Genomic DNA, 16,618 nt, shown 5'->3' on the forward strand with positions numbered 1-16,618 from the left:
ATGATATTTTGAATGTATTTTTTATAGGGAATGCATCTTATTCTCTTATAATGGAAAGACTATAAAACCTATAAGACCATCTACTTGCCTTTAGATGATTTTGTTTTTCTCACTGCACTGTAAAACTTGCCCTCACTGAAGCATAAGGATCCCACGAGTTGTTTCAAACCCCCATGGAGGAAGCACTGGTAGTGGGTGGGCCTTCAGGGTGTTAACTCAGGAATGGAGGTAGTGAGACTGCTGGGGAGGGAATTGTACCCTCCTGACATTCTCTTGTCTCCAGAAGAGGCTCTGGACACCCCTGAGGCCATGATTTCAGCCCCAGTGTCAATTCAGTTTGATGGCCACTTCCCTCACACCATGGGAACCGCACAATTAGATACTGGATTGGAAAGAGCAAAACATGAGGGATGAAAAGAGGCACTATTTTTCATGTGGACAGCATGGTGAGGTTGTAGAGCAAGAGAATAGCATGAAACTCATTTCCATTTTCATCAGCTTTGCTGGGCGGGGCAAGCCTTAGATAATACTACAAAAATAAGGCTACTTTCTGTCCTGGTGCACCTGGGAAGTCCTAGCTTACAACTGGTGTCCCAGTGTAACCACCCAGTGGTGTCCTGGTTTGGGTAATAATATAGAGATCAGCCTAATGGAAGTGGTGCTAACATCACACTTGGAGCCCCTCTGAATGTCCAACCTGACACTGGAGTGTGACTGGGAAAGGGGCATCACCCATTGTCTTTTTCCCCACAGACCTGATTCTCCTACTGCTAGGCCTTCCCCCTGAATTTCTTCTCATTCAGTTATGAGTTCCCCAGTTCCTACATTTAATACACTTTGAAGGAGCATCAGCTATGGATCAGGCACCTTGCACAGTACCGGGGATACAGACAGAGGAGAGAGAACAGACTGCCCTCACAAGGCCAACAGTCTAGCAGAGAGGAGGAAGACAGATGGTGAATTACAGCTGTGGTGTCCATTAAAGAGAAATTGCAGGTGTTATGGGTGTGTAAGAGGAAGAAGGCCTAATCTAGTCTGGGGGTTCAGATCTCTGCAAAAATGGATGTTTTCCTTTGACCTCTGGTTCAACAGAAGCAAGTACAAAGGCTCTTTTGGTCTACATGGTTTTAATCTTGAGTCATTAGGCAACAACAGCTGAAGAGTCACATCTGTCTCAGGGGGTTGGGGAAATTCCAAAGTTTCCCAGTGCCTTTGAGCAGGGAGATTTCTACCTCTCCTTGGAAATGCAAGGACTTCTGTGTGGCTTCCTCCAGGTCCATCCCTGGTTTTTCTTGTCTTAGAGAAGGAGTTGTTTTAGTCCTGGAGTTGTTTCTTACTGACTTGAGATCCATGTCAATGAAGAGCTCCCTCTTCACAGGCCCTCACATGTCTCCCAGAGCAGCTGTTCCACTGGCCTACAGACTAAACACATGTCCTTGATAGCAGAAGCACAGCTGTGAGGCCACGGCTGGGTGGCTCCTCCCTGGCCAGAAGGTCAGGTCCCTGAGGGTCAGTGCTGTTAGCAGCCCAGCCTCAGGAGCCTGACACTCTATAGCGTTGAGCTATCAGAGGGAACCCTGCTTATTTCTGATGTATCTTCTCTTGACTGCACTCAGAGGAGGTAAACCTCAGTTCATCAAGAATAAGAAATGAAGGAAACACAAAACTCTTCTTCATCTCAGGGACAGGACCATGAAAGAACAGGACTGTGTGAAGCCCTCTAGGACAAGTATCTCAGCATCTCTCAGAAAAATGATGAGACAGAGTGTGAAAATACCACCCAGTCTTCTAATCTGAGGATATTTGATCCTGGATTCTCATCCATATACCAATTTAGATGGTGTCTAGCATTTATGAGATGTAAGCATCTCATAACATCACATCCACTGAAAACATTCCATATGGATTCAGCCTTTAACAAGATGCCAGTTTATGATTTTTCTTGGTATGAGAATTTCAATGCAAGCCCCAACCCTGAAACCACAGCACCTAAATACACTCAACTCCTAAAGAGCTCCCTAGAAGAGTCCCAGATGTCCTCCACATATATTAAGACATTATAGAAGAGGCCCTGCTATTAGTATCATATCATCATGTGAAAGTAGAAAGCTAAGAATTTCATGAAAAATGTTAGAATAGAGGATGCTTTTCTTAGGGGAAATAGTGAGGAGGGGAGTCTCATTAACTCCTCTAAGCAGGGTGAACATTGAGGATGTGGGTGGGGTCAGGATAGGAGAAGCGAGGTGCACTGTGTGGTGATGAGAGCTGGGTGGTGACATAGGTGCTTCTGTAACTATGTGACACATCCCTCTGGAGATGCTAAGAAATTATGTGAAGCCACTTTGTGACTATTTAGATAGTTGGTCATTTCCAACTAATGTGATTTGGGCAAATAAATTTACCCTGATGTCATCTTGGACTCACAGGCTGAAAAAAATCTGCTTATATTTAGGTTACACATTACATGAGACACTCATAACTTGTAAAATTATGCCTCTTTTGTAAATGTAAAAAAAATTAGACAGGCCAGCAATTCTAAGGAGAGTCTTGGAATAGCTGAGACACTATTACATTCACATCAGACTAAAGGGAAAATAAAAACATATAATTCTCCAGAGAAGAAATGTTTAATACAGGGTTATATATGTTTTTTGTTATATCAAGAATTACAAATCATCCTGATGAAGGATATTTCAGAAAATCACACATTTTATCTTATGCTTTTAGTATGTGCAAGGTTGCAGGCTTCAGAGTATGGGAACAGAACTGAAGGAGATTTTTACTCTTATCTTTAGTTTGAAATGTTTCTTTTAGGTTATTTGCTAATGAAGCAGACATACAATGTGTGCTCAGGGCATAGAGCCCATGCTTTTAAGTTTGGTGAGGCCATTCTGACCTTGGTAAAAGTATAGCTTCCCTGGGAGCCCAGGATCAGGGTCCACAAATATTGAAAGTTGAAAATTTCCTTCATCGGTACAAAGGCAACTGAATGGAATGACAGTCATTTCAACAAATGATGCTGAAACAGTTGGACATCTGTATTTAAAAAATAAATTATACCTCATATTATATGTAAAAATTATTATATACAAAAATTAACTCAACATCAATAACAGATCAAAAGGTAAAACAAACACTATAAAACTTCTAGAGTGAAGCATAAGAGAAAATCTTTGTGACTTGAGTTACACAAAAGATTTTTAGAAATGACAAAAATGAGGTGATTCAAAAAGAAAACTTTCATAAACTGGACTTCATCAAAACTAAAATTCCTGCTTTTCATTCTTCTTTATGGCTGAGTAATATCCCATTGTATATATGTACCACATCTTATCCATTCATCAGTCCACAGACACTTGGGCTGCTTCCATAATTTGGTTATTGTAGATAATGCTGCTATAAACATGAAAGGAAGTGTTCAGTCACTATATTATATACCTGAAACTAATATTACACTCTATGTTAACTAACTTGAATTTAAATAAAAATTTAAAAAAGAAAACTAGAAGGGCCTTAGAAATAAAGCTCTCTTTAGATAAAAAAACAACAAGAACAAAAACAACTCCTGCTTTTCAAAAGACACTGTTAAGAAAATGCAAAGAAAATTCACAAACTGAGAGAAAATATTTGCAAAATACATATCTGATGAAGGACTTATGTCCAGAACATATTTTAAAATGCTCAAAAATCAATAATAAGAAAATAGACAACCTGATTAAAAAATGGGCAAAAGATTTGAACAGACATTCCAACAAAGATGGTATATGGATAGCAAATAAGCCCATGACAAGACTTTCTACATCATCAGTCATTTGGGAAATGCAAAGTAAAAGTAAAATGAGATACCACTTTATATACATTAGAATGGCTAAAATTAAAAATAATAATAATAACTGATAAGACCAAGTATTATCAAAGATGTGGTGCACTTAGTTCCCCCAATCATTGCTGGTGGGAGTGAAAATTGTACAACTGCTTTTTTTGTTTTAAGATTTCATGTATTTATTTGACAGAAAGAGAGAGAGGGTGCACACAGGCAAGGAGAGGGGCAGAGGGAGAGGGAGAAGCAGATACCCTGCTGAGCAGGGAGCCCAATGCGGGGATCGATCCCAGGACCCTGGGATCATGACCTGAGCCAAAGGCAGACACTTAGCCAACTGAGCCACCTAGGTGCCCCTGTAGAACTGCTTTGGAAAACAGTTTGCCAGTTTCTTTAAAAATGAAGCATACCCTTACTATTTGCCCTAGAAACCTATTCTTAGATATTTAACCAAGAGAAATAAATTTTACATTCAGAGAAAAACTTGTAAGTCATTATTTATGGTGGCTTTATATTAATAATTGTCCTGAACTGGTAACAACCCCAGTGTCCTTCAACTGGAGAATAGATTTAAAAATAAGATACATCTATGCAATGGAAAGCTCCTTAGCAATGATAAAGGAATGGAGTACTATTACATGAAACAAGGACGAATTTCAAAAGCATTATTCTACGTGATAGAAGCCAGGTTTTAAATGCTACATATTATGTAATTGCAATTATATGACATTCTGAAAAAAGCAAAGTTCTAAGGACTGACAGTAGATCAGTGGTTGCCAAGGGCTGCTATGGAGAAGAGGTTGAATATATAGGGTCATGAGGGAATATTTTGGGGTGATGGAGCTGTTCTCTGTTTGTCTACATGGTTATATGTGTTAGTAAAAGCTCACAGAATTGTATGTTTGAATGGGTGATTTTTTTCTCTATGTAAAATAAATACCTCAAAAAATCTGACTTAAAACAGAAAAAAATTAATAGTTTTTCAGGAATACATGTAAATATGATTTTTAAAATATCTCAAAAGGGAATCAAAGAAAGGTAGATACAAGGTTCAGGATGGTGGTTAATTCAGCTGCGACAGACAGGAGTATGAGATAAGGAAGAATGAAATAGGTACCTGACTATCAAAAGTTCTTGTTTTCACATGGGGGGTTGAGATGGTATAGGTTTGTAGGCCCCTTGTAACCAAGGTCATTTGAGGACTGCAGTGAGATTAAGGACAACCAGGCAGGCCTGGATCAGGAGGAGAAAATGTTCTCTTCCCCTTATCTCACGTTGCAAGTTCTGAATGCCTGGATCTGCAGGAAGTGGCTCTTGCCTACATTAGAAGTGTTTTACTTTCATAAGAACATGCTGTTCCCAGAGGAAGGGTGGCCGAGATAGTTCCGTGCTTCGGCAAACAAAAAACAGGATATAGTTTGTTCTTATTATATCTTGCGTGTCTTTCTTCAAGGATGTTGGCGTGATCTTATTATTGGCTAAAAGTACACATTGTCATGCTTATCTGATTGTTGCAAGTATATAGCTGTGTGGGAAATAAACGACAGCATGCAGTTGCAAGTGCTGCCTTTGCTCTGCATCCCCTGTGTCCTGGTTCTTTCACAACCCTTACCCAGGGACCCCAACGCACTAGACGTTGACAGGGGGTACATTTTTTTTAATTTAAAAATGTATAGATGCATAGATAGATGGATGATAGAGAAATTTAAATGATGATGATAGATGATGATGGATAGATGATTGATGATAGATGATAGATAGATGATAGATAGATAGATAGATAGATAGATAGATAGATAGATAGATGATAGATGATAGATAGATAATAGCTAGATAATAGATGATAGATACACTGATAAGCAGATAGACAAATTCATTAAGAGGGCCTTACATGGACCGATGATGAGTGTATATTACAAACCAAGGATTATTGTTAATGCAAATTTCTGTACCTTAACTCCAATAATAAGAAAACTGAATGAAACTCCAAGAGTACATATCCTCTTTTGGGCTTGCTCATCTCATCTTCCTCTTTCACAGCCGTCAGTCATAAATTGGTATGGAGAAGGCCTGATCCTTCTTTGTTTCTTTGTTTGCTCATTTATTACTATTATGACTATCTTAAGAGGCTTGTCCTGGAGGTGGGCCTCAGATAAAGCATTTCCTGCTCCAGAGCTAAGACACAAGTTATTAGGTCATAAAATCCTCCCTTCAGGCCAACCAGGTAAGTTTCTTCTCTGTGTGTGAACCCAGATTTCTCAGGATGTCAGGGCTACTAAGGCATGCTCAGAGCACAGCACATTGCAGTCCCCTCATGCTCTGGGCCATAGGTTCAGGTGTTTTTCTTCTGTGAGTTTGGTGCATTGAGGACTCTGTTCTGAGAAGGAAAGTGTAGGTCCTGAGATGAATAGTTTCTAGATTAAGGAACTCATCTGGAGGAGGAAAAGAATAGAAACATTAGGATATGGAGACAAGGCACTAAAGCAGGGATTCAGGGGTGGGGCTGGGAAGAAGCACTTTGCTGACAAGTTCTGGAGTAGCTTGAGCTACACTGACTGGGGATACCTGTTACACCCAGAGTGAAGCCCCACAGCAGCCCAGATCTCACATCACTGGGATTAAGAATGGCCTCTGGGTAATGATGTAATATATGTTGGCTAACTGAACATAATAAAAAATAAATTAATTAATTAATTAAATAAATAAATAAATAACATAATTGAAAAAATAAAATTATTTAAATTTAAATTAAAAAAAAATGGCTTCTGGGGGAGGAGTTAAGTTGGGGGAGCCCAAACCCTGGGCTTTCCTCCTCCCTTGAACACAGTTGTATTGAGGTCAGATCACTTGAAACACCCAGGAAATGGATGTGAGGATTGGAAGAAGAATCTCCATGGTTGGAGGGAGACAGTGTGGCAAGTGCAAGGCTCATGGAAGTGAATTGAGAGAGAGAAAAACTGCAGTGCTTTGGAGGGGAGAGAACCGTTTTTGTGGGGAGAGAAATGGGAGACAAAAAGGAGAGGTTGAGAGAGTGCAGCATTGGGTTCGCCCAAGAAAACCTCTTAGAGCATGGATTGGGGAAACGGGACTAAGTGTAGCAGGTTTTTTGCAAACAGTGAGTGTAACTTAAACTCTGAGGTTTTGGAAATGTGCAACTTTCACCAGAGCAGATCTGTAGCCTGTGCTCGTAGGGAGAAGGAGGGATCTGGCCCAGGAGCATGCACAAAGTGGTATAGGGATCCACTGGGTCACACTGGGAGAGATCATTCTCCTTCCTGGAGTACATTTGGAAGAGGGTATATGCCTCTCCAAGAACAAAAGACCGTGCAGGTGCCAGCAAACAGACTTTCATTGGCAGGGGACAAAGGCACTGGCAGAGAGTGGATAACACGGTCACTGCTTTTTGTGGTGCCACACCATAGATTCCATGTGCTGCACAGTTGTGGGACAGTTTTTCTGGGACAAAGGGCACTAGTCAGAGTGCAGTGAGGCTCTAATCCAGAGGAGGCAGTGGATCTGCATAATGCCCTCTCCTTTAAGATCTGGAGTTTTGAATCCCAGCCATGTCAGCAGAGATAAACACAAGAAAGCTGGGCACCAGGTGTGCTGAAGGCCCTTGCTTATCTGTAAGGGCTTCCTGCACAGCAGAGGGTGTGAGATTCCCCAGTATGGGGACTAGAGAATGGGGTGGCACCATTTTACCCTTGCTACCAACACACTTGGAATGCAGAGAGCAACACAGCAGCCCCCAGTGGAGGTGGGAGCCACTTACATCAAACCCAACCCCCTGTGCTTGGCAAGTGCTTTTTTACCTGGCCAGAATTGACTCTGAGCCAGTGCAATGGGCCTCTCCTCCAGAAGAGCAACACGGGCAGCACACCCCATGTACCAAGTCTACTGATTATACAGTGCTTCAAAGCATCCCCTTCTGTTCTGCTAGAAATAGGACCAGACTGTATTTTTTTTCCTTATTCTTTTTCTTTTTTTCTATGGAATCAGGATTATAGTTTTTTGTTTATTTGTTTGTTTGTTAGTTTGTTTTATCATTTCCTTTCCCCCACCTCCCCCCCTTTTTTTGATCAGCCTTCTTTTTTTCTTTTCTTTTTCTTTTTTTTCTTTTTTCCTTTTTTTTTTTTATTGTCTGCTTGGTTTTTTTCATTCCTTTTCCTTTTCTCTCTCTCTCTCTCTCTTTCTCTCCCTTTTGAGCAAGTCTTCCTTCCTGCCTTCCTTCCATCTTTCCTTCCTTCCTTCCTTCTTTCTTTCCCTTTCCAAGCTTTTTTCAACAAACAAACCAAAGCATGTGTAGATAAAGCTCCAAACACTCTATACTGCAAGCAAGGAGGAACTCTGCAGAGGACTGACCAGTGGGAAGGAGCAGGCAAAATAAATAATAAAGATCAGAGCAGAAATCAATGAAATAGAAACCAAAAGAACAGTAGAACAGATCAACGAAACTAGGAGCTGGTTCTTTGAAAGAATTAACAAGATTGATAAACCCCTGGCCAGACTTATCAAAAACTTATCAGACTATCATGAATGAAAGAGGAGAGATCACAACAAACACCAAAGAAATACAAACAATTATGAGAACATATTATGAGCAACTCTATGCCAGCAAATTAGATAATCTGGAAGGAATGGATGCATTCCTAGAGATGTATCAACTACCAAAACTGAACCAGGAAGAAATAGAAAACCTGAACAGACCTATAACCACTAAGGAAATTGAAACAGTCATCAAAAATCTCCCCACATATGAGTCCAGGGCCAGATGGCCTCCCAGGAGAGTTCTGCCAAACATTTAAAGAACAATTAATACCTGTTCTTACATGGTTCCAAAAAAACAAATGGAAGGAAAACCTCCAAACTCATTCTATGAGGCCAGTGTTACTTAGACCCCCAAACCAGAGAAAGACCCCACTAAAAAGGAGAATTACAAACCAATATCCCTGATGAACATGAAGGCAAAAATTCTCACCAAGTTATTTGCCAATAGGATCCAGCAGTACATTAAAAGGATTATTCATCACAACCAAGTCGGATTTATTCCTGGGCTGCAAGGGTGGTTCAATATCCACAGATAATTCAATCTGATACACCACATTAATAAAAGAAAGGATAAGAACCAGATGATCCTCTCAATAGATGCAGAAAAGGCATTTGACAAAATACAGCATCCTTCTTGATAAAAAACCCTCAAGAAAGTAGGGATGGAAGGAACATACCTCAACATCATAAAGGTCATATACAAAAGACCCATATCATCCTCAATGGGAAAAACTGAGAGCTTTCCCCCAAAGGTCAGGAACACGACAGAGATGTCCACTCTCCCCACTGTTGTTCAACATAGTACTGGAAGTCCTAGCTTCAGCAGTCAGACAACACAAATAAATAAAAGGCATCCAAACTGACAAAGAAGAAGTCAAACTTTCACTCTTTGCAGATGCCAAGATACCCTATGTAGAAAACCCAAAAGACTCCAGCAAAAAATTGCTAGAACTGATACAGGAATTCAGCAAAGTTGCCAGATATAAAATCAATGCACAGAAGTCAGTTGCATTTCTACACTAACAATGAGACCAAAGAAAGAGAAATCAAGGAATTGATCCCATTTCCAATTGCACCAAAAACCATAGGATACTTAGGAATAAACCTAACCAAAAAGGTAAAGGATCTGTCCTTTAAAAATTACAGAAGACTTATGAAAGAAATTGAGGAAGACACAAAGAGATGGAAAAACATTCCATGCTCATGGATTGGAAGAACAAATATTGTTAACATGTATATGCTACCCAAAGCAATCTACACATTCAATGCAATCCCTATCAAAATACTGTCGACATTTTTCACAGAGCTAGAATAAACAATTCTACAAATCATATGGAACGAGAATAGACCCCAAATAGGTAAAGTAATGTTGAAAAAGAAAACCAAAGCTGGAGGAGGCATCACAATTCTGGACTTCAAGCTATATTACAAAATCATAATCATCAAGACAGTATGGTACTGGCACAAAAACAGACACATAGATCAATGGAATGGACCCTCAACTCTGTGGTCAACCAATCTTTGACAAACCAGAAAAGAATATCTAATGGGAAAAGGGCAGTCTCTTCAACAATGTGTTGGGAAAACTGGACAGCCACATGCAGAAGAATGAAACTGGACCACTTTCTTACACCATACACAAAAATAAACTCAAAATGAGTGAAAGATCTAAATGTGAGACAGGAATCCATCAAATCCATCAAAATCCTAGAGCAGAACATAGGCAGCAACCTCATTGACCTCAGTCGCAGTAACTTCTTGCTAGCCACGTCTCTAGAGGCAAGGGAAACAAAAGCAAAATAAAAGTATTGGGGCTTCATCAAGATAAAAAGCCTCTACACAGTGAATGAAACAATAAACAAAACTGCAACCTATGGAATGGGAGAAGATATTTAAAAATGACTTTCAGATAGAGGGCTAGTACCCAAAATCTAGAAATAACTTCTCAAATTCAACACCCAAAAACAAATAATCCAGTCAAGAAATGGGGAGAAGACATGAATAGACACTTCTTCAAAGAGGACATACAAATGGCTAATAGGCACATGAAAAAATGCTCAACATCACTTGGCATCAGGGAAATACAAATCAAAACCACAATGAGATATCACCTCACACCTGCCAGAATGGCTAAAATTAACAATTCAGGAAACAACAGATGTTGGTGAGGATGCAGAGAAAGGGGAACCCTCTTTACACTACTTGTGAGAATGCAAACTGTTGCAGCCACTCTGGAAAACAGTATGGAGATTCCTCAAAAAGTTAAAAATAGAACTACCCTATGACCCAGAAATTACACTACTAGGTTTATCTAAAGGAAACAAAAATAGTGATTTGAAGAGGCACATGCACCGTAATGTTTATAGCAGCAGTGTCTACAATAGTCAAACTATGGAAAGAGCCCAGATGTCCATTGAGTGATGAATGGATAAAGAAGATGTGGTATATATATATATGATGGAATATTATTCAGCTATCAAAAAGAATGAAATCTTGCCATTTTCAACAACATGGATAGAACTAGAGGGTATTATGCTAAGTGAAATAAGTCAGGCAGAGAAAAACAAATATCATATGATTTCATTCATATGTGGAATTTAAGAAACAAAACAGATGAACATGGGGGAAGGGAAGGAAAAATAAAATAAGATAAAAACAGAGAGGGAGGAAAACCATAAGCATTGCTTAGCTATGGGGAACAAACTGAGGGTTGCTGGAGGGGAGGGGAGTGAGGGAATGGGATAATTGGGTGATGTGTATTAAGGAGGGCACTTGATGTGACTAGCACTGGGTATTATATGTGACTGATGAATCACTGAATTCTACCCCTGAAACTAATAGTACACTGTAGGTTAACTAACTTGACTTTACATAAAATCAAAAAGAAAGAAAGAAAGAAAAAGAAAAGGAAAGAAGGAAAGAAGGAAAGAAGAAAGAAAGAAAGAAAGAAAGAAAGAAAGAAAGAAAGAAAGAAAGAAAGAAAGAAAGAGAAAGAAAAAAGAAAGAAAGAAAGAAAAAAGAAAGAAAGAAAGAAAGAAGAAAGAAAGAAAGAAAAAAAGAAAGAAAAAGAAAAAGAAAGAAAGAGAAGAGAAAAAAGAAGAAAAGAAAAGGAAAAGGAAGGAATGAAGGAAGGAAGGAAGGAAGGAAGGAAGTCTTCTGTACTTATCTCTGGAGAACTATGTGACATGGAAAAATACTGATTCCCTCTGTAGCCAGGCTGGAGCCCTGAGACTGTCAGTTCTCCTTTCACCAACACTGTAACACCTGCATTTTGCCTTAGGGCTCAGTTATCACAAATGTACATACTTGTTTGTTTTTCTCCTAACTGGATATCTGTGTGAAATTATACCCAGATGTGAACTGGGATCTCCTTGAAGCAGAGAAGACAGGAAACCTGCCCTGTTTCCCTTGCCCACCATCAGACACCCAGCTCTGTACATCCAGGACCATCAGGGTTCCCACATGTATCTTGAAAGAACTTTTGGAATCACTGATTCAGAAGGAGTAAGTTGTAGATTGGAGAGGAAAAGAAAACTATAGCCTTTACTATTAATTTAGTATCCAAAAATAGGTATTTAGTCTAACAACAAAGCAAAATGTAATATATTATACTTGCTATAATGTTTTATTTAATTTAATTAAATTTAAATATGTGAATGTTGAAGTCCCAATGATAATTTTATTTTTTGTTTTATATAATGTAATGTATTCTATTATTGAATTTGAGATAAAATTTGATGAGGAATACACGTGTAATATTATAATTAAATCAAATGGAAAAGTAGTATTCAGTTTACATAAAGTTTAGCCATTATGAGGTCCATGCTATCAAGCAAGGCCCACATACCATCTCAACCACCATCAACCTCATAATTATCAACCATGTTTGCAAAATGGCTCATTATCATCATTTGCATAATTTTTCCTTAATTTTTCCAAGCACATGAACCATTATCTTCTATCATCTTCTACAGTGTTAGAATCAATAGCACATATCCCATAGTCAGAGAGATGTAGACACATGGAGACACAATGAAATGGATCTTCTCCTTTTCTTCTCCTCTTCGTCTTCCTCCTCATCATCCTCTTTCTCCCCCTCCTCCTCTGCCACCTCTTCTTCTCTCCCACTTCTCCTCCTCCCCACTTCTTCTCCTCCTCCCCCACTTCTCCTCATTCTCTCCTACTCCCCCACTATTTTTCCTCCTCCTACTCTTCCCCCTCCTTCTTCTTCCTCTTTTCCTTCTCCCATCTCCCTCCTCCTCCTTCTTCCTAATAATATCAGTCGTGAATCTTGTCACATCTAGAGTCATTGGTCCCTTTTCCACTCTAACTTTTATGCTACTCCCCATGCTGCCATGTGGGAACCATGAGGTCCCCCTAGGAACTTTTCTGTCTTAGACAGGAACTGGCTCCCAACCTCCATCCTATACTCTATATATCACACTCCCATGGGACAATGATCTTGTCCAGCTATCACCTCCAGAAAATATCTGGTCTCCGTCACCCTTTGGGACTTGTGCTGCATTGGGGGACTGACCTCCAAAAGCTGGGATTTTAGGCTCGAGGTTTTTGTAAACACTTCTGTTTAACACTTATATTATCAGATCCAATATATTTGTTTGTCCAAGTGATGGTCCATTATCTGTGAGGTACTCAAGGGAAGAAACATGCCATATATCTCTCTGTATTATTAGCATTGAATGGAGTAAAAGGGACAGAGCCTGTGCTAAGGTATAGAAGTGAATGAATGAAAAGGGCACAGTAGCTGGTCTAGAGCAGCAGTGGGAAGTAATTTGACAGTCACAAGGACATCCTGGTTCCACCTTATCAGAACTTTAGGCTCATGCCCAGGAACACACTGAGGGCAGGCAACTAGGAAGTGTGCCAGGCTGTCACCTCCCCTGGTTGTGAAAGCAGCAGCATACTCTGGCCCTGCATCACAACCCTCCCTCCCCCCACCCCTGCACAGGATAAAAGGGCTCCTGCCCTGGGCTCCTCATCCACAGCATCCTCAGGAACAGCCTTGTCCTGCCTCCTCGGCATCCCGTGAGTATCCCCTCAGCTGAGAATGTTGGGAAGAAAAGCCCAGATCTGAACAGAACCAACAGAAAGGGGCCCAGACAGTGGGCAGCAATGGTGAAGGGGCATGACGGTGAGGAAAGAGTCACTGAGGCACCTGTCAGGGGACTGTGAACCCCCAAAGCCACAGGTCTTCAGGATTCCTTCCATTCTTGTTCTGAGTATGTTGTCAGGGGCGCACACAGATCCATCGGGCATCCAAGTGCACCTGTCCCCTCCCTGTCCCCATTTCTGTCCCACAGAGCTTGGCCTAGAAAGCAGCTTGGTCATGGAGACAAGTATTTGACAAAACCCACAGGGAGGGGACTTTGCCTGAAGCTTCTGTGCTCGTAAAGTTTCTTCTATTTGTTGAAGGTCAAACTCCTGCAGAGATGTCCTGCCAACAGAGCCAGCAGCAGTGCCAGCCCCCTCCCAAGTGCCCCTCATCGCCCAAGTGCCCCCCAAAGAGTCCAGCACAGTGCTCCCTGCCAGCCCCTGCTGGCTGCGCTCCTGGCTCTGGGGACAGCTGCTGCCTGAGCCACCACAGGCACCACAGATCCCACAGATGCTGGCTCCACAGCTCTGACACCTGTGACAGTGGCAGTGGGTGGCAGTCTGGGGGCTCTGGGTGTGGCCATGGCTCCAGGGACTGTTGCTGACCCGGGATCCTGATGCTGAGACAAGCGATCTTAGAGGAAATAAGAATCCATGGGGACTGGAAAAAGCCACCTAAGCCGCAGCCATTCCAGGATCCCCTATTCTTGCTTGCCCAGGCTGAGAGGGTCTGAGCTCTCTCCAGAAGGCTCTCTCCACCTGGTCCTGAATCACACAGTCCATGCCCCACTGCACCTGCCAGCGATTGGCAGCACTTGTGCTTGACCCTGTAAAAAAATAAATCTTCTGTCCCTCGTTACCATGGGTGGTTCGTGTGTCATTTCACTCTAATCCTGCCCTCAGTTCCTTGGCCAACACAACCCAACTCTGGAGGCAGAATCATCACTCTGGACCAGGAAAAATGAGCAGATTGTCTCCCCCACCTCCCACCCATAGAAAGTCCATGGAGAATTTTTAGGCTGGAACTGAGACAAGAGAGGATGAGGGGTATATTGATTTGAGGCCCTGCAACTCTCAATAAAAGGGCAGTTTTTTTCCTGTGAATTCTGAGTGGGTGTTGATTCAATCTGGAAATTGCCATTGTGTGATAAGGGACTTCTATTTATTTTGATAAATTATTTCTGGGTCTTAGTTAAGAAACAAGAAATCAGGAGGCAAACAAAATGGGCAGAGGAAGAGCAGAATATAAAGATGGAGGAAGGAGACAGAAGCCTCCAGAAGGAAAATTAACCCAAAGGGCTCTGTGAAACACAGGGAGAGATGGAAGGGAGGGAAATATTTAAATTAATGAGGTCTAGGGGGAGCGATGTTGACTGAAAGTTTAGTCAAGGAGATGATTGGAGTGTGTGAAATTAAAATTTTAGAAGAAAGGAAAGGGGGGAAAATGAGAAGTGTTGCCGGGATTATAAATCCATGTAATTTCAGGAGCAAATATTTATTAGACCCAACAGCTCTGTGCATGCCTAAAGCAGTGTACAAGGCTGGGCAAAACTGGAAAATGAGAGCACTTCATCTGGCAAGGCAGGGGAGGACTTGGAGACTCAAAATTGCCCCTCACTGCCACTGTGAAGAAGCAACAGCTATACCTCTGGTTGAATCCAATCTGAGTGAAAAGGGAGCAGGGTCAACCCATGAAGCTCCCAACTGGGACACTAGAGAGATCTTGGGAAACTAGCGGTGATAAACAACCTCTTTAATGTGAAGCCCCAAAGGAGAGTTCCCAGCAATGGAGAAAAGTAGATTCCCTCAAACCTCAGTAGAGTGACACCAAGTCTTAGCCTTGGACCCACTTATTCATTCAAATCATTTTTATTAAGCATCTATGTGCTCAGTTCTAGGCATTAGGCATACAGCAGAAAATCAGAGAGACAAAGTTCTTCTCTCAGGAGCTTACATTCAAATGGGCATGTGGGTGACAGTCCCCAATTTTACACAATGCAGAATGAAACACGGTGGCACTCTATTCAGTTGGCCTCTTTCCCTCCTGGAGTGAGTGGACACTGGTGTTGGTCTAATAAGCCTACAGAAGATATCCAGCCTATGTTTTGAGACAGTGGCTTTGGTGGTGACAAAAAAGGACATGAATATTTGCTAGCTTCCACATTAAAAGACAACAACCAAGAAAGGAGAGGGCAAGCACTGTTAATATTAATGGGACTATGCTGGTGCATGATCAGGCTCTGTCCCTGTGCCCTACCCTCCTTCCACAGCCCCAGTGGAAAGCCATCTTCTCAGGTGCTCTCTTCTTCCTGTGAACATCACTTATTTGATCACCTAAAAAGGGACGGCCATCCTCTAGGCCTTTCTGTAACAGGATAATTGGACACATCATTTTCATCACTGTTTATAAAAAACAATAATTCTTTGTCACCATTGTAATTAATATTTGTGATTTAAAAGATTTGTTCCTTTCTTAAATTTGATGATTCAGAAGGCAATGCATCTCTAATATTATAATAAAATTCAATGGAAAAATTTCACATGGCTTACAAAATTGTAATTTCCCAAACCCTCAGTCAATCACTGCTACTCAGGTGTTCACAAGCCTCACCCTTATCACCCTCACCATCACCATGCCCACTAAGTATGATTCATAGCTCAGCTAAACTCTCCTGGCTGCCCCAGCCAACTTGAATCACTCCCTCCCCTCAACTATTCCTGGAGCTCTTAGGATAAATACCACAGTCACTGAGATACTGACGCAATGGTCCTCACATGTATCTCAATTTGCAAACCTTGTCACTGCAGCTACTGTAGATTTCTTGTCTCTGTCTCTGATTTTACTTCTTAAATCTTTGGTTTGTTGTGCCTCTATCACTTTATAGCATTTTCTTTCCCAGGCACTGGCTGTTAACTGGAGAAGAAGGGATTCCAATGCAGGGATGTCCAACTCCAAATGAATGCTTAACAAGCTCATTATTCTGGCCTCCACATCGTCTTAGATCTTCCAGTGCCCCTCAGCTACATTCACCCTCAGCACCAGCGTTACCTCTTCCTCCTGATGAGGACTCCTGGATTCTGTGAGTTCCTCTTGGAACTGCCATCTGGGCTGGCTGCACATGGACAGAGCAAGGAGTT

General features: G+C 41.3%; 1 protein-coding gene across 1 annotated transcript; it reads left to right on the top strand.

Moving 5' to 3' along the window:
- Positions 1-13,379: 13,379 nt before the first annotated feature.
- Positions 13,380-14,327, top strand: LOC118544466 (late cornified envelope protein 3A-like). Its single transcript, XM_036106288.2, has 2 exons — positions 13,380-13,414; positions 13,802-14,327. Exon 2 carries the CDS (start codon positions 13,819-13,821, stop codon positions 14,083-14,085), a length of 267 nt encoding a protein of 88 aa, XP_035962181.1. The 5' UTR covers positions 13,380-13,414; positions 13,802-13,818; the 3' UTR covers positions 14,086-14,327.
- Positions 14,328-16,618: the final 2,291 nt, after the last annotated feature.

The sequence above is a fragment of the Halichoerus grypus genome, chromosome 5 (genome assembly GCF_964656455.1).
Source record: "Halichoerus grypus chromosome 5, mHalGry1.hap1.1, whole genome shotgun sequence".
Taxonomy (NCBI): domain Eukaryota; kingdom Metazoa; phylum Chordata; class Mammalia; order Carnivora; family Phocidae; genus Halichoerus; species Halichoerus grypus.

Excerpts from the sequence above, each read along its gene's own strand:
- LOC118544466 (XM_036106288.2), top strand. The coding sequence starts at position 13,819 with ATGTCCTGCCAACAGAGCCAGCAGCAGTGCCAGCCCCCTCCCAAGTGC.